General features: G+C 43.5%; 1 protein-coding gene across 3 annotated transcripts in view; it reads right to left on the minus strand.

Moving 5' to 3' along the window:
- The window catches only part of LOC126095252 (juvenile hormone esterase-like), a 170329-nt gene that overhangs the window by 89806 nt on the left and 62277 nt on the right, over positions 1–18246 (minus strand). For all 3 annotated transcript variants that reach the window (XM_049910005.1, XM_049910004.1, XM_049910006.1), the window contains exons 2-4: positions 10373–10576; positions 5975–6121; positions 860–1001 (exon numbers count right to left, since the gene is read on the minus strand). In XM_049910005.1, coding sequence (XP_049765962.1) covers positions 860–1001; positions 5975–6121; positions 10373–10576 — 493 coding nt within the window. The remainder of the gene's footprint in view (positions 1–859; positions 1002–5974; positions 6122–10372; positions 10577–18246) is intronic.

Raw genomic sequence — 18246 nt, forward strand, 5'->3', positions numbered from 1 at the left:
GAAACTTCGTGAGAATACTTCCCCGGAAGAGTCGGAGAACATATTACTTCCTCCCACATACATTTCGCGAAATGACCACGACGAGAAAATTCGAGAGATTAGAGCCAATACAGAGGCTCACCGACAATCATTTTTGGCCCGCGCCATTTGCGAGTGGAACAGGAAAGGGGGGATCATTTAGTGGTAGGAAAATAGGCTCCGACACACACCGTCAGATGGCTTGTGGAGTAAATGGTTCAAATGGCTCTGAGCACTATGGGACGTAACATCTGAGATCATCAGTCCCCTTGAACTTAGAATTACTTAAATCTAACTAACCTAAGGACATCACACACATCCATGCCCGATGCAGGATTCTAACCTACGACCGCAGCAATCGCACAGTTCCGGACTGAAGCGCCTAGAACTGCTCGGACACAGCGGCCGGGGCTTGCCGAGTATTAATGTAGATGTAGAAATTAAGAGACCTTTTTTTAACGTGATGGATACGAAACTCACAGACACTGCTTTCCATCGTGGGGATAATAGAGGAACCATGCACCTACTGCGTCTATAATTCCTCGGGGGTAATGTTGTTCACAGATGAAGTCCTCAATAAAAAGAAAGGGCGTCAATGTAGCGGGGTGGGCAAGTGTAGGGGTACTCAGTGCTTCTCATCTGATCTCCAAAAGACGGGTCAAACTGCTTGTCACCGTCTTGTAATTTTCATATACAACTTAAAAGAAACCAAATGATTCATCATCAAAATCGCTGTTATGTCTGCACTTGAACTACTGAAACAATCTGGGGTTTTATTTACAAACCCATAGAGAGAAGAGCAAAAACGACGGAAATGCAGGGAGAGGAGGACGGTACTGACCTAAGACGCCGAGGCGGTAGTTGAAGGTGACGAGGACGACGTCGCGGTCCATGAGGAACTCCGGCCCGGTCAGCACGGAGACGCCGCTGCCGCCGAACCAGGCGCCCCCGTGCAGGTACACCATCACCGGCAGCTGCCTCCGCTGCAAGCACACGGGAGGGACCCGCCGTCAGCACGCTTAAAAATCTTCACTAACGCAGCCTACCGACGCGGCCAAAACCCGTATGTATTCACGCCAGTGCAAGGTAAGCAATATGATGCAAAAAATAAAGCTGCACGGCGTTAATACACACATAAAAAAAAGTTTGGCATCACCTCGGTTCCGAGAGTTTCGGAACCTGTACAGAAAATTAGAATAGAGATCAACATAAAATTCATTTCCGCCCTTTTTATTGCTCATGAAAGTCACACATGGTATGTTGTACCACCATAGAGCGAGACCTTCAGAGATGGTGGTCCAGATTGCTGTACACACCCGTACCTCTAATACCCAGCAGCACGTCCTCTTGCACTGATAAATGCCTGTATTCGTCGTGGCATACTATCCACAAGTTCATCAAGGCACTGTTGATCCAGATTGTCCCACTGCTCAACAGCGATTCGGCGCAGATCCCTCAGAGTGGTTGGGGTTCACTCGTCCATAAACAGCCTTTTCCAGTCCATCACAGGCATGTTCAGTAGGGTTCATGTCTGCGGAACATGCTGGCCACTCTAGTCGAGCGATGTCGTTATCCTGAAGGAAGTCATTAAGAAGAGGTGCACGATGGGTACGCGAATTGTCGTCCAACAAGACGAATGCCTCGCCAATATACTGCCGATATTGTTGCACTGTCGTCGGAGGATGGCATTCGCGTATCGTACAGCCGTTACGGCGCCTTCCATGACCACCAGCGGCGTACGTCGGCCCCACATAATGCTACCTCAAAACAACAGGGAACCTCCACCTTGCTGCAGCCGCTGGAGAGTGTGCCTAAGGCGTTCAACCTGACCGGGTTGCCTTCAAATACATATACAACGATTGTCTGATTGAAGGCATATGCGACACTCATCGGTGAAGAGAACGCGATGCCAATTCTGAGCGGTCCATTTGGCATGTTGTTTGGCCTATCTGTACCACGCTGCATGGCGTCGTGGTTGTAAAGATGGACCTCGCCATGGACGTCGGGAGTGAAGATGCGCATCTGCAACCCATTGCGCACAGTTTGAGGCTGTACGAAGAGCATTATTCAACATGGTGGCGTTGCTGTCAGGGTTCCTTCGAGACATAATCCGTAGTTAGTGGTCATCCACTGCAGTAGTAGCCCTTGGGCGGCCTGAGCGAGGTATGTCATCGACGTTTCCTGTTCCTCTGTAACTCCTCATGTCCGCGCAACATCGCTTTAGTTCACTCCGAGACGCCTGGACACATCCCTTGTTGAGAGCCCTTCCTCGCACAAAGTAACAATGGGGACGCGATCGAACTATGGTATTGACCGTCTAGGAATGGTTGAACTACAGACAATACGAGCCGTGTACCTCCTTCCTGGTGGAATGAATGGAACTGATCGGCTGTCGGACCCCCACCGTGTAATAGGTGCTGTTCATGAATGGTTGTTTACATCTTTGAGCGGGTTTAGTGACATCTCTGAACTGTCAAAGGGACTGTGTGTGGGCTACAATATCCACAGTCAACGTCTATCTTCAGGAGTTCTAGGAACCGGGGTGATGCAAAACTTTTTTTGATGTGTGTACATACAAATAAGAAGCTAGAAATAGCAGAAGTTAATTCTGGCAATCCCAAAGGAGAAGGCATCCCGTGTGTTATCACCAACGAGGATAATGCCAAAAAGAAATACAAGTAGTTCTATTAATTCCTTATATCTGATTCAAAGGGAATGCACTATCCTTTCGGGAGCTTCAGGTGTGTCTCAGGTTCACTATACTCTAAGAACTATGTGACATTCTGTACGCTTTTGAATATTTACAATAACAGATAAATAAATAATATGTCACTCTTCTGGATTGCGAGACGAACACACAGTATAATGTGTATTTATTTAAATACTTGTAAATGTAAGCTTATTCTTATGGAGTTGAGTGTGGTTCCTTACACTGATACAGCCAAGCTTTCATTGCACCTTGTTTAAAATATTTTTAATGTACAGTTTCAGCACTACTCTTTTCCAATTGAAATTGATACAATGAAGTTACAATGACGTTTACTTTCAGAATCTGTCAACTCAAAGTTGTTTAGCATCTAACTAAAATAAAATAAGTGCTGGAAGGGGTGAGGGACCGAGAAGGAAGGGACAGGCAGTATGTGGTACACGACCGTTACATTACTGTACGGACTGTCGGAATAAAATAGATGGTTATTTTCTTTTTTTTCACGTTTTCATGCTACATCTTGAAATCGAATTTATTCTCTTCTCGAAATTCATTTCGAAGGAACGTATTTATACTCCATATTTAAAAGGAACAGCTCTCCCGAGCAAAGGCGTCAATGACACTCGCATTACTGACCTGCAATAGCTTGAAAATTGAGTAATTTCGGGGCCATTTTGACTGACTTGTGACGTGGCAGAAAGCCACTCAATTTGTTTTTAGTTGATTGAAAACTATTACCTCACCTCCAAATTCGAATACATTTGATTTTTTAATTCGAACTCTGTGACTTTTAAACTGTTTACAAATATCATAGCTCCAGTCCAACGAGTCACATTGAAGATCGCCTACTCACACACAGAGGATTTGCGCATATTTCAAGCAAACGCTCGGTGATCATCGCCGAAAGTCATATGTCCTCGTTAAGAGTTGCTTTGGGTTGTTGTTGTGGTCTTCATTTCGAAGACTGTTTTGAAGCACCTCCCCACGCTAGTAGTCCTGTGCAAGCCTCTTTACCTCTGGGCAACACTTCGTCTTCCTGTACAATTTTACCCCCCAAATTTCCTTCTATTACCAAATTCACGATTCCGTGTTGCCTCGGGACATATCTTATCAACCGATTACATATTTCAGTCAAGTTGTTCCTACATTTATTTTTAATCCACCTCGATTCAGCACATCCCCAATAGTTACTACCCCATCAAATCTTCAAAGTTATTCTATAGCGCAAACATACCAATTTATATTACATTTCAACAAATTCCTGTTTATCGTAAATGCCTTTCTTGCTACTCCCAGTCTGCATTTTATATCTTCCGTACTTGCAACGTCATCAGTCATTTCGCTGCCCAAATAGTAAAACTCATCTACTACTTTTAGTGCCTGAGTTCCTAATCTGATTTCTTTAGCATCGACTGATGTAATTCGATTACATTCCATTATCCTTGTTTCTACCTTTATTGATGTTCGTATAATAACCTTTTTTAAAGACCTTATACATTCCATTCAGCTGCTCTTCCAAGACTTTTGGCGTCTTTGGTGAATTACAATGCCGTCGGCAAAGCTCAAACTTTTATTGCTTCTCCCTGAACTTTAATTCATTTTCCCAATCACTCCTCGGCTTTCTTTACTGATCGCACAATATATAGACTGAATAAAACAAACCAGTCTCACCATCTTCTCAGACATTGCTCCTCTTCCATGTCCTATGACTCTTAGAACAGCACTCTGGTTTGTGTGCAAGTTGTAGGTTACTCTTTACTCTCTGCGTTTTATCCTTGCTGCCTTCAAAATTTCTAGGAGTGTCCTGCAGTCAGCATTGTCAAAAGCTTTTTCTAAATCTATAAATCCTATAAATGTTTGTTTCCCTTTGCAAGTGTATCTTCTAAGATAAGTCGTAGGACCTGTACTACCTTGCGTGTTGCTATATTTCTCCGAAACCCAAACTGATCTTCCACGAGGTCGGATTGTACCAGTCGTTCCATTCTTTTGTAAAGAATTCATGTTAGTATTTTGTAAACAGGACTTGTTAAGATAATAGATAATATTCACATCTGTCAGCAATTGGTTTCTTTGAAATTGGAATTATTACTTTCTTGTTGGTATTTCGCCAGTCTCAGTCCTAAGGATCTCAATAATTCGAAAGGAATATCGTCTACTCCAGCAGACTTGTTTCGACTAAGGCCTTTCAGTGCTCTGTCAAGCTGTTCTTCTATCTCAGCTTCCTACTTTGAGATACAGGGTGTTTCCGTGATGACTTTAGAAACTTCCGGTGGAAAAGGATGAATGTATCAATTTGAGGTAAGGGACCCTGGTGCGGAAACGACCAAGTCGAAAGTTAAAGCGAAAATCGTTCAGGGGAATACGTATAACGGTATTGTTGTTGAACTTTTTGTGGGTTGGGAAACATTCCGAGGTGGTAGTACGGACCAAAACAAGAATGAAATGTCTAGTAAACATGGGCTTTAGAATTCATACCGTAAGAGTTTTTCTGCTTCAGGCTCTTTCGTTCACGTATTCCGGAGGAGTTTGTACGACGAAAACAAGAAAAAATGTCCAGTATGCATGGGACCTAAAATGGAAACCTTAACAGCTATGAGGACTTGTTCATGTCTGCTGCTGTGAAACACATCGTTCCTACTGGAGAAGTGCTCTTAAGGTTTGCATTTTAGAACCCTTGTTTAGATGACAGTTTTTTCTTGGTTTGGTCTACAACACCACTCCTGGAAGGTGTTTGCCCTATAATCGTAGCAACAACAGTACCAGTACATTTAACTTGCCGGCACGGTAGCTCAGCGTGTTCGGTCAGAGGGTTAGCTGCCCTCTGTAATAAAAAAAAAACTGAGTAAATGGATTCAACGACGAACTGAAACGGGTGTGTTATGACGGCCGCCCCGAGCAGATGCAACGAACAAAAGCGATCAAAATGAGATTAAAAAAAAAGAACTTACGAATTCCACTACCAGAAGCATCAGAACGATTTTCACTTATAACTTTCGACCCGATTGCTGTCCCTTACCTCAAACTGATACATTTACCCTTCTCCATCACCCCTGACACTTTGTAACGTCAACCTGTACGCATCGTATTATCGTCCGGATGTAATGACCAGCATTTGTAGTATATTGGTTTGTGTATGTGTCTGTTTTTTTTTTAAAATAAAGAGGTAACAGTAAAGCAAATAAAGAAGGGGAAGCTTTTCACGTACTACAAATGATGCAGTGGAAGCAGATTGGGACTAGCCGTACTTACCGCGGGCTGCGTGTAGACGTTGAGGTATAGGCAGTCCTCTTGGCCCATGACGACCGCGTTGGGCACCAGCACGTTCTTCTGGATGCACAGCGGGCCGTCGACGCTGGCGTTGAACGCTCCCTCCGGCAGCTGTGCGGGCCGGGGATTCTGCCGGGAAAGTTCCTTAATGAGCACCCGGGCGTAACTTGTGTAAAAACTATACGTCGGGTATGAACAGTCGTCAACATGACGCCGTTTACTTCGTCAGGTTGGCAACACTTTCGTGAACAAATAAGAAGAGAAAACAGCAAGAGAACACACAAAAAAAAAAATGGTTCAAATGGCTCTGACCACTATGGGACTTAACAGCTATGGTCATCAGTCCCCTAGAACTTATAACTACTTAAACCTAACTACCCTAAGGGCATCACACAACACCCAGCCATCACGAGGCAGAGAAAATCCCTGACCCCGCCGGGAATCGAACCCGGGAACCCGGGCGTGGGAAGCGAGAACGCTGCCGCACGACCACGAGATGCGGGCAGAGAACACACAGTTACGAAGAAACGTGTCACAGTTCTCGCAAGAAAGATCTGTAGTTACTGCTAGACCAGTAGTGATGTTCCACAGCAGTTTATAGTGCCGATAACATGGATGACAAACATAATGCTTCCCTTATCACATTTCTGATGCTCTTTGATGGTTCAAATGGCTCTGAGCACTATGGGACTCAACTGCTGAGGTCATAAGTCCCCTAGAACTTAGAACTACTTAAACCTAACTAACCTAAGGACATCACACACATCCATGCCCGAAGCAGGATTCGAACCTGCGACCGTAGCGGTCACGCGGTTCCAGACTGTAGCGCCCATAACCGCACGGTCACTCCGTCCGGCATGCTCTTTGAGAGTTGCTTTCCATTAGAATGTGCTAAACAGGGTACTAGCCTGGGTGGTTGACTAGAGGGATAAGGGTATCATATAGAACAAAGCGGGAATCATATCAAAATGTCAGAAGTAGTAGCACTCAAGCTACAATAGTCCATTACGAACAGTATTGTAAGGTGCTTAAAAACGTTATTAGGAAGGCAAAGAGTATGTGGTACGCAAATAGAGTAGCTAATTCACAGGATAAAATTAAAACCATATGGTCAGTTGTGAAGGAAGTGTCTGGTCAGCAGCACAAGGTCAACGTTATAAAGTCAATTCGTAGTAAAAATATTTCTCCTACTGATAAGTCAGATATACGTACAGTATTTAACAGTAAGTTTCTGAACATAGCTGGTGTATTAAATAAAAACTTAATTTCCACAGGGAATCATATAACTTTCTTGGAAAATGGCTTTGTGAGATTGTTGTCTGAAATACTCCTGTGTGATACAGACAACGGGGAGACTCAGTCAATAATTAAATCACCGAAGACTAAGGACTCTCATGGATATGATGGCGAGCGTAGCAGAATACTAACCTACTGTGCTACACATGTTAGCACTGCACTTAGCCATATTTGTAATTTTTCCTTTAAGAATAATTAGTTTCCTGAACGATTAAACTACTCAGTAGTAAAGCCGCTTCATAAAAATTGAGAAAGGGATAATGTAGACAATTTTAGACCTATTTCTATGCCACCACTGCTTGCTAAAGTTATTGAAAAGGCTGTGTAAGTAAGGACAATTGATCATTTTCTTTCACATAATTTTCTACCTAATGTACAGTTCGGCTTTAGGAGTGATTTAACAACTGTAAATGCTATATTTTCTTTTCTCTTTGAGTTACTGAATGTGTTAAACAAAAGGTTTCGAACGCTAGGCATATTTTTTGATTTAACTATGGCGTTTGATAATGTTGATCACAAAATATTGCTCCAGAAGTTGGACTATTACAGAATAAGGGGAATAGCTCACAACTGGTTCACCTCTTCCTTTAGCAACAGACACCAAAAGGTCATTGTTCACAATGTTGAGTTGAGAATGGGTGTGATGTGGGGTCTGAGTGGGGTACGGCCAATTGGGGGGTGCCACAGGGATCATTGTTAGGGATACTCCTGTTCCTTATTTATATAAATGATTGTTCTCTGGTATAAAGGGTAATTCTAAAATATTTCTCTTTGCTGATGAATTTAGCTTGGTAGTAAAGGATGTTGTGTGCAACATTGGCCGGGTTTCACATAGTGCAGTTCATGACACAAGTTCATCGCTTCTGGAAAATAAACTAATGATGAATCACAGTAAGACTCAGTTTTCACAGTTTGTAACACACAATTCAACAAACCTAACCTTTTAATTTCACAGAATGGGCGTATGATTAGTGAAACTGAACAGTTAAAATTTCTAGGTGTTCAGATAGTAAACTGTTGTCGAAAGCCCACTTTCAGGATCTTGCTCAAAGATTTAATGCTGCCATTTTCACTATTCGAAGGGTATCTGCAGTAAGTGACCATTCGACACGAAAATCAGTCTACTTTGCTTATTTTCATTCGCTTATGTCGTATGGTATTATATTTTGGGGTAACTCTTCCCTTTCTAAAAGGATATTTTTAGCTCAGAAACGGGCCGTTCGGGCAATAAGTGGTGCAAGTTCACGAACCTCTTGTTCACCCCTGTTCACGAGTCTGGTTATTGTGACATGGGCCTCTCAATATACATATTCCTTACTGTCATTTCTTGTTAACAATATTAGCTTATTCTCACGAATAAGCAGCTTTTACTCAGTTAGTACTGGGCAGAAATCAAACCTGCATTTGGATCGGACTTCCTTAAGTCTTGCGTACAAAGGTGTACAGTATAGTGCTGCATCCATTTTCAATTAGCCACCACTATAATTCGAAAATCTTAGCAGTAATCTACGCGCTCTCAAAACAAAACTGAAGAGTTTTCTCATGGGTCTCTTCTATTCTGTCTAGGAGTTCCTTGAACATTAAACTGATTTTTGTATTGTTGATTGTGTTCACTTACACTTATGGCTTGAGTTTCTTCGGGTTCATAAACATTTTATTTTTATCTGTTATTACTTTTATGTTGTAATTTCATGTACTGACACGTTCCGTGACCTTCGAGATTTGCGCCTCAATTTGGTCCTACGGAACTTGACGTGTAAATAAATAAATAGAACAGATTACTCCTTACGTTGAACGTAGGAGGTTGGCAGCAGCGGAGATGAACAGACTAATGAAAAACATGATTAGATGTGGACAACATCAGTTGAAGGAATATGAACCCTCTAAAGAAACATCTCCTGCATGGTAGAAATTGTGATTCCCTTACATGAATGACAGTTTTGTTTGCTACGCAACAAAATCTAAGTCAGAAAGCCATAGTCGCGACATTATGAGGGTCGGCAAGCGAACATATTTCTTCTGCTGGCAGTCACAAATTTCAAGCGCATGTTACACTGCTGAACCTGTTTTGGATATTTGAGAGGGTACGAGACTCTGATTATTATTTTTTTTCTGAAATACTGACTTTTCTGAACATAGATCCCGGTGAAATTTCAGTGCCACACGTATAATTAAGTAAAAACAAAGCAATTTGACTTGCGCTGTTTACATTCCACGTCTTACGATTTCAACAATCGATGAACAGAGTTACGAGGGGATTCTCTATACCACTGCGTGGGCTGTTTGAAACGTAGCAGATTGAAGAACTAACTTCTTTTCAGCCAAATGTCAAAAATCTGAGAGGGGAAGCAGAAGGTTTCTTATTGGGTATATTTTTGGGGGGTTTACCAGACCCCGCGGTTACCTTACAGCCAGAGAAAATATTGACCAGAACCCGGGGACTGCAACTATTTTTTACTTTTTTCTGCGACAGTGTATCGCAGTCATAACCATAAAGGCCTAGTGTGTGGTTGTGTGCCTGAACGGTAATAAAGTCCGCAGTTGTGTTTGGTTGTCTAGTAGTAAAATGCGAGGCGGGAGACTCGAAGGTCGTGGGATCTAATCCTGGCCAAACTCCGGAATTTTTCTGTTTGTCTTCACATTAGTCTTCACGTCTCAGTATGAAGACATACCGGGGTCGACACGTGGTCTGGGTTCCGCTTTAAACTTTAGGTCACTTCTCCCCAGTACTATTACAGGGGTACGTCAAAGGCGCCCAGGTCGTCGAATGACCAGTTGAAAGTACTCGCAGGCAGGCCGCTGAACATCCATCTTCAGGAATTTCCACCCAATCACGCCATACAAACTTATCTTCACTATAGTCGACGATACGTTCGTTTCAAATTTATATCAATTGTATGAAATGATTACAAATCTGTGTGGATCGATAGAAACTGTGCCAATCATTTATTAGCCTGCGAGTGAGGACAAGTTGAAATCCAATTTACACTGCTGGAGATGCTTTCTTCAGGAGCATATTAATCAATACAATGAACGAAATTTATGGCCTGTGTCCCTCATTACAGCAGTATTTGTAACACTTACACGAAAGCGCAGGTCGCCCACCGGAGGTTCGGCGTACGGGATCCCGCGGAATGCGGCAAATATCCTGCCATGGTGTGACGTCATCCAGCTCCCGACGATGTCAGTCTCGTTAAGCCGAACCGTCGGAAATGCAGCGTCATACCAGTGTGCTGCTGTGGACGCCAGAAAGGCCAGTACCCACGCGATTCTCATGACGATCTCCATCTGTGGACAAAAGCACGTGACGAGTCAACAAAAAGTGCACTATTTCGTACAGCGCACTGATCTTAAACGGTGTTGGGCATTACATGTTCCCCTAAGAGTCACGAGGCCAGTAATGACCTTAGCACTAGCATCGGTTGAGCTGACAAACGTGTTTTCACGTGGAACACTGGGCTATGTCTGATAGTGGACCAGGACGAAGATACTAACTAGGTAAAATTACGACGAGATACTATTTGTTTACTCAGCATCGAAGATCGGTGTTTCATAAAAGAACGTGTTGTTGTCATCACAGTACATCTAGCCATAAGTTTTTTTTTATGTAGGAGTGATTTCAGAAGCGATTTGCAGACAGGCGTCACATTCAAAGGAGTGGAGTCACCGAACGTATAGGCTAATCAAGAGCGTGTGAGTACCCCGTCTTAATTGGATGTCTTTGTGTGCCCAATAGAAATTAATATAATTCTTCAAGGAAGGGCCAACAGGAATTAGGTTTACGTTCTGGCGTGCCAGCATCTCGTTTTTCGATCCGGCATGATTTATCGTCATAAAGCCCTATCCCCCCCCATGAACCATGGACCTTGCCGTTGGTGGGGAGGCTTGCGTGCCTCAGCGATACAGATGGCCGTACCGTAGGTGCAACCACAACGGAGGGGTATCTGTTGAGAGGCCAGACAAACATGTGGTTCCTGAAGAGGGGCAGCAGCCTTTTCAGTAGTTGCAGGGGCAACAGGCTGGATGATTGACTGATCTGGCCTTGTAACATTAACCAAAACGGCCTTGCTGTGCTGGTACTGCGAACGGCTGAAAGCAAGGGGAAACTACAGCCATAATTTTTCCCGAGGACATGCAGCTCTACTGTATGATTAAATGATGATAGCGTCCTCTTGGGTAAAATATTCCGGAGGTAAAATAGTCCCCCATTCGGATCTCCGGGCGGGGACTACTCAAGAGGACGTCGTTATCAGGAGAAAGAAAACTGGCGTTCTACGGATCGGAGCGTGGAATGTCAGATCACTTAATCGGGCAGGTAGGTTAGAAAATTTAAAAAGGGAGATGGATAGGTTAAAGTTAGATATAGTGGGAATTAGTGAAGTTCGGTGGCAGGAGGAACAAGACTTTTGGTCAGGTGATTACAGGGTTATAAATACAAAATCAAATAGGGGTAATGCAGGAGTAGGTTTAATAATGAATAAAAAAATAGGAGTGCGGGTTAGCTACTACAAACAGCATAGTGAACGCATTATTGTGGCCAAGATAGACACAAAGCCCATGCCTACTACAGTAGTACAAGTTTATATGCCAACTAGCTCTGCAGATGATGAAGAAATAGATGAAATGTATGACGAGATAAAAGGAATTATTCAGGTAGTGAAGGGAGACGAAAATTTAATAGTGATGGGTGATTGGAATTCGTCAGTAGGAAAAGGGAGAGAAGGAAACATAGTAGGTGAATATGGATTGGGGGGAAGGAATGAAAGAGGAAGCCGCCTTGTAGAATTTTGCACAGAGCATAACTTAATCATAGCTAACACTTGGTTCAAGAATCATGAAAGGAGGCTGTATACATGGAAGAAGCCTGGAGATACTGACAGGTTTCAGATAGATTATATAATGGTAAGACAGAGATTTAGGAACCAGGTTTTAAATTGTAAGACATTTCCTGGGGCAGATGTAGATTCTGACCACAATCTATTGGTTATGAACTGCAGATTGAAACTGAAGAAACTGCAAAAAGGTGGGAATTTAAGGAGATGGGACCTGGATAAACTGAAAGAACCAGAGGTTGTAGAGAGTTTCAGGGAGAGCATTAGGGAACAATTGACAGGAATGGGGGAAAGAAATACAGTAGAAGAAGAATGGGTAGCTCTGAGGGATGAAGTGGTGAAGGCAGCAGACGATCAAGTAGGTACAAAGACGCGGGCTAATAGAAATCCTTGGGTAACAGAAGAAATATTGAATTTAATTGATGAAAGGAGAAAATATAAAAATGCAGTAAATGAAGCAGGCAAAAAGGAATACAAACGTCTCAAAAATGAAATCGACAGGAAGTGCAAAATGGCTAAGCAGGGATGGCTAGAGGACAAATGTAAGGATGTAGAAGCTTGTCTCACTAGGGGTAAGATAGATACTGCCTACAGGAAAATTAAAGAGACGTTTGGAGAGAAGAGAACCACTTGTATGAACATCAAGAGCTCAGATGGCAACCCAATTCTAAGCAAAGAAGGGAAAGCAGAAAGGTGGAAGGAATATATAGAGGGTTTATACAAGGGCGATGTACTTGAGGACAATATTATGGAAATGGAAGAGGATGTAGATGAAGATGAAATGGGAGATAAGATACTGCGTGAAGAGTTTGACAGAGCACTGAAAGACCTGAGTCAAAACAAGTCCCCGGGAGTAGACAACATTCCATTAGAACTACTGATGGCCTCAGGAGAGCCAGTCATGACAAAACTCTACCATCTGGTGAGCACGATGTATGAGACAGGCGAAATACCCTCAGACTTTAAGAAGAATATAATAATTCCAATCCCAAAGAAAGCAGGTGTTGACAGATGTGAAAGTTACCGAACTATCAGTTTAATAAGTCACAGCTGCAAAATACTAACGCGAATTCTTTACAGACGAATGGTAAAACTGGTAGAAGCCGAGCTCGGGGAAGATCAGTTTGGATTCCGTAGAAATGTTGGAACACGTGAGGCAATACTGACCTTACGACTTATCTTGGAAGAAAGATTAAGAAAAGGCAAACCCACGTTTCTAGCATTTGTAGACTTAGAGAAAGCTTTTGACAATGTTGACTGGAATACTCTCTTTCAAATTCTGAAGGTGGCAGGGGTAAAATACAGGGAGCGAAAGGCTATTTACAATTTGTACAGAAACCAGATGGCAGTTATAAGAGTCGAGGGGCATGAAAGGGAAGCAGTGATTGGGAAAGGAGTGAGACAGGGTTGTAGCCTCTCCCCGATGTTATTCAATCTGTATATTGAGCAAGCAGTAAAGGAAACAAAAGAAAAATTCGGAGTAGGTATTAAAATTCATGGAGAAGCAGTAAAAACTTTGAGGTTCGCCGATGACATTGTAATTCTGTCAGAGACAGCAAAGGACTTGGAAGAGCAGTTGAACGGAATGGACAGTGTCTTGAAAGGAGGATATAAGATGAACATCAACAAAAGCAAAACGAGGATAATGGAATGTAGTCGAATTAAGTCGGGTTATGCTGAGGGAATTAGATTAGGAAATGAGACACTTAAAGTAGTACAGGAGTTTTGCTATTTAGGGAGTAAAATAACCGATGATGGTCGAAGTAGAGAGGATATAAAATGTAGACTGGCAATGGCAAGGAAAGCGTTTCTCAAGAAGAGAAATTTGTTAACATCGAATATAGATTTAGGTGTCAGGAAGTCGTTTCTGAAAGTATTTGTATGGAGTGTAGCCATGTATGGAAGTGAGACATGGACGATAACTAGTTTGGACAAGAAGAGAATAGAAGCTTTCGAAATGTGGTGCTACAGAAGAATGCTGAAGATAAGGTGGGTAGATCACGTAACTAATGAGGAGGTATTGAATAGGATTGGGGAGAAGAGAAGTTTGTGGCACAACTTGACTAGAAGAAGGGATCGGTTGGTAGGACATGTTCTGAGGCATCGAGGGATCACAAATTTAGCATTGGAGGGCAGCGTGGAGGGTAAAAATCGTAGAGGGAGACCAAGAGATGAATACACTAAGCAGATTCAGAAGGATGTAGGTTGCAGTAGGTACTGGGAGATGAAGAAGCTTGCACAGGATAGAGTAGCATGGAGAGCTGCATCAAACCAGTCTCAGGACTGAAGACCACAACAACAACAAAGCCCTATCGGACGAGCACTGAGTCACCGCTGCTCATTGTCTCCCGAAAGCCCTTCGGTAGCAGGTTTCGGGTTCTGCCGTCCCTAGGAATTTTTGCAGACGAGTCGCAACGTCGATGCTTCCTAATCAGTCTGCACTCTTCCATTGCCACTGCTGCTTGTCTAGCAATCTGCGTAACGCTCTCCTGCCCTGTTAACAGACTGTTAAAATGGCTCTTCATCCGCTTTACGTGAGGAACTTTACAGCCTTTAACAGTCACACTAGCAGTTATGTGTCTGTTTTGTAGCTGTTGTTCGTTTGAAGACTTGCGTCCTATCAGCGTTGTTCACCCTCTGTCTACAGGAAATCCGATAGGCTATCCGTGTAGTCTGCACGTGAGGACGATAATAAAAATCCTCACTGTAATGGTTTTCGACAAGACTCACCAACGCTCTTGATGACATCACTAAAGTCATTATGTATTTCTTTCTACTGGTCGTGTGTTCGAGTGAATACTCAACTGACACCTGAGTTCACAAAATAAATGGCGGAAAATCTGTGACATGTTGTTTAGTGCCGAATTGTTGACACCATCATCTCAAAACTATTTCTTCTCCCAAACAGTTCACCTGAATTCACAAAATAAATGGCGGAAAATCTGTGACATGTTGTTTAGTGCCGAATTGTTGACACCATCATCTCAAAACTATTTCTTCTCCCAAACAGTTCACTTAGTATCTATGTAGCGCTTGAAATTTCCTGGCAGATTAAAACTGGGTACCGGAGCGAGGCTAGAACTCGGGACCCTTGCCTTTCACGGGCAAGTGCTCTACCGACTGAGGTGCCCAAGCAGAATTCACGATCCGTCTCCACAGCTTTATTTCTGCCAATACCTCGTCTCCTACTTTCCGAACTTTACAGGGGCTCTCGTAGCTCCACGTAGCACTTACCCCGATCAGCCACAACATAATGACGACTGCCCACTGCACGGATGAATGCCTCCTGGTGACCTAGCGAACACGTGACGCGGTAACAGAAGTGTGAAAGCCGAGAGGGATGGGGAACTACCCTAGCGACAACGAGGACTGCAAGTGGAGAAATCCACTGAGATAAGCGACTTTGACAAAGGCCAGATTATTATTACGCAGAGCCTTTGAACGAGTAACTCGAAAACGGCGTCGCTGGTCGAACGTTGACTTGTTACTGTCGTGAGCAACTACGGAAATAGGTAGAAGGGCAATGAAACTACCACTAGGTGCTAAGTGGTTGGACGTCCACGACTCTTCACAGAACGTGGGTTCAAATGGTTCAAATGGCTCTGAGCACTATGGGACTTAACATCTATGGTCATCAGTCCCCGAGAACTTAGAACTACTTAAACCTAACTAACCTAAGGACAGCACACAACACCGAGCCATCATGAGGCAGAGAAAATCCCTGACCCCGCCGGGAATCGAACCCGGGAACCCGGGCGTGGGAAGCGAGAACGCTACCGCACGACCACGAGAACGTGGGGTGTGAAGGCTTGTCTGCTCTGTAAAGTAGGACAGATGGCACTACTGGCGAAAGAGCACAATGCCGCTGGACGCACATGTGTTTCGGAACACACTGTTCAGCTCCTATTGTTGAACGATGGGCTACGCAGCAGACGATTCCTCCGTGTTCAGATGTTGGCCCAACGGCATCGCCAATTACGATTTTACTGGGCTCGAGATCATCGAGATTGGACAGAGTATGACTGGAAAAATATCAGCTCGTCGGATGAATCGCATTTTTGCTACGCCAGACCGTCGGTCCCATCCTCGAACACCGTCATCCGGCAAACGACTGCTCGAAACGTGCACCGCCCCACAGACGCGGGCAAGTGGGAGCAGTGTTAACGCAAGGAAGAAAGTTTGGGTTTAACGTCCCGTCCACATCGAGGTCATTAGAGACAGATCACAAGTTCGGATTGTGTCACGGAGGGGGAAGGAAATCGCCCTTGCTTTTACAAAGGAACCATTCCGACATTTGCCTGGGGTGATTTAGGGAACTCACGGAAAGCCTGAATCTGGATGGCTGGGCGCGGGGTTGAACCGTCGTCCTCCCGAATGCCTCCAGTGTGCTAAGCACTGCGCCAGCTGGCTCGATAGCAGTATTAATGCTGCGATAGACATTCTGCTGCCTTTGCACGGCACTTATGGTAGTAATGGAAGACACCAGGTCGTTTGCGGACAACCTGCATCCGTTCATACTTGATGTCTTCCCTGACGACGATGTAATCTTCCAGCAATATTACTGTCCGTGTCTTGAAGTCAGAATCGTACTACTGTGGATCGAGGAACACGAGAGTGAAGTCACGTTAATGTCTTCACCACCAAATTCGCCTGACTAAACCCGGTTTTCTCACCTGGGTCGCTATCGAGCTCCATCAGCGCGTACACAAATCAGCTGCCATTTGTTCACAGGAACTAAATGACTTGAGCGTAGACACCTCGGGCCATATAGCTCCACAAATCTACCCTCGAACTGTAGAAACGATGTAACACTGATCGTTGGTATAGAAAGCTGGCCCAATAAGCTATTATGCAGGTCGTCATAATGTTTTGGCTCGTCAGTGTAAATGAATTGGTGTATGCAGTTCTTATTGCTGTAAGCCCCTCGCCCAGCGGATGATAGCAATGAACTTAGTTCTATAAACGTGATTCATTTGCTGCAAATGAACAATTATTTCCTCAACTTAGCATAAGCTAATAAGACAATTCGTTTTACAAGTAATGGGCAGTAGTGACTACAACGATCTCCTGTTTGTATCAATGGGGCCGAAGGACAGTAACTTTGCAGGTGACTGGCTTAGTACCCGCCGTTCCCATGGTATGCATTTATTCCAGTCTTCTATTAGTCCATCTCCTCCCCCCCCCCTTTTTTTTCCTCTCTCCACGTTGCCGTAATAAGAGGCTGGTGGTTCTTACCCCTACAGTGTTTATTTCAAGATTGCAACTAATACGTGTACCAAATTGGATTGAAATCGCTCACACATATTTCACACATTTCACAAGTATTTGTTCGCATCTGTGTGTCTACCGAACTGCCCTCTGCAATTTCATTTTCACGCAGCTTAATGTTAATGGCATCGTATCTCCTTAACTATGTGCCGTACAATGATATAACTTTGCAAGTAAATCCAACGGTATGCGTGGCTACTGTCTGCGAAATGTGTTGCGAATGGATTTAGCAGTAAAGAAGTAATCAATTAAAACGTCGTGAATGATGCGCCAGTTGCTCACGCATCTCATTGTCTATGATGTCGTATGTCTCGCAAAATTGTATATTTCTGTAGGTACATTCAGCGGCATATGTGGATACTGTCAACAAAAGGTGTTGCGACAGGCATATTCTGTGGAAAACGTGGATACTGTGTGCGAAAAGTGTTTCAAATAGAGTTAGTAGCGAAGAAGTAATAACTTTAAACGTCTTGCATGATGCGGTTGTTTTCGAAGCGCTCAGTGTTTGTGAGTCGTTTCTCCTGAACTACGTGTCATACAATGATGTAATTTTTTCTAGTATATTGAGTGATACATATAAATACTGTCTGCAAAATGTGTCATGAATTCAGTTTGTAGAAAAGAAGTAATAAATTAAAACATCATGACTCGCATAACAGTTATACTACATCAACAGCAAGTTACGTCATTTTGTGGGGTCGTCAGCGAGAAAAAGTTTCTTAAAGATATGACATTATGTGTAAAGTTTGTTGCAAGTCTAACTGCTCTCATTCTCAAACACAGGATAACTAAACTATGAGTCGTGGGCTACACTCCTTTTCCACCCCGACCGACTTCATTTGATGGGAGAGTAGTTCT

Source organism: Schistocerca cancellata, chromosome 8 (assembly GCF_023864275.1).
Source record: "Schistocerca cancellata isolate TAMUIC-IGC-003103 chromosome 8, iqSchCanc2.1, whole genome shotgun sequence".
Taxonomy (NCBI): Eukaryota; Metazoa; Arthropoda; class Insecta; order Orthoptera; family Acrididae; genus Schistocerca; species Schistocerca cancellata.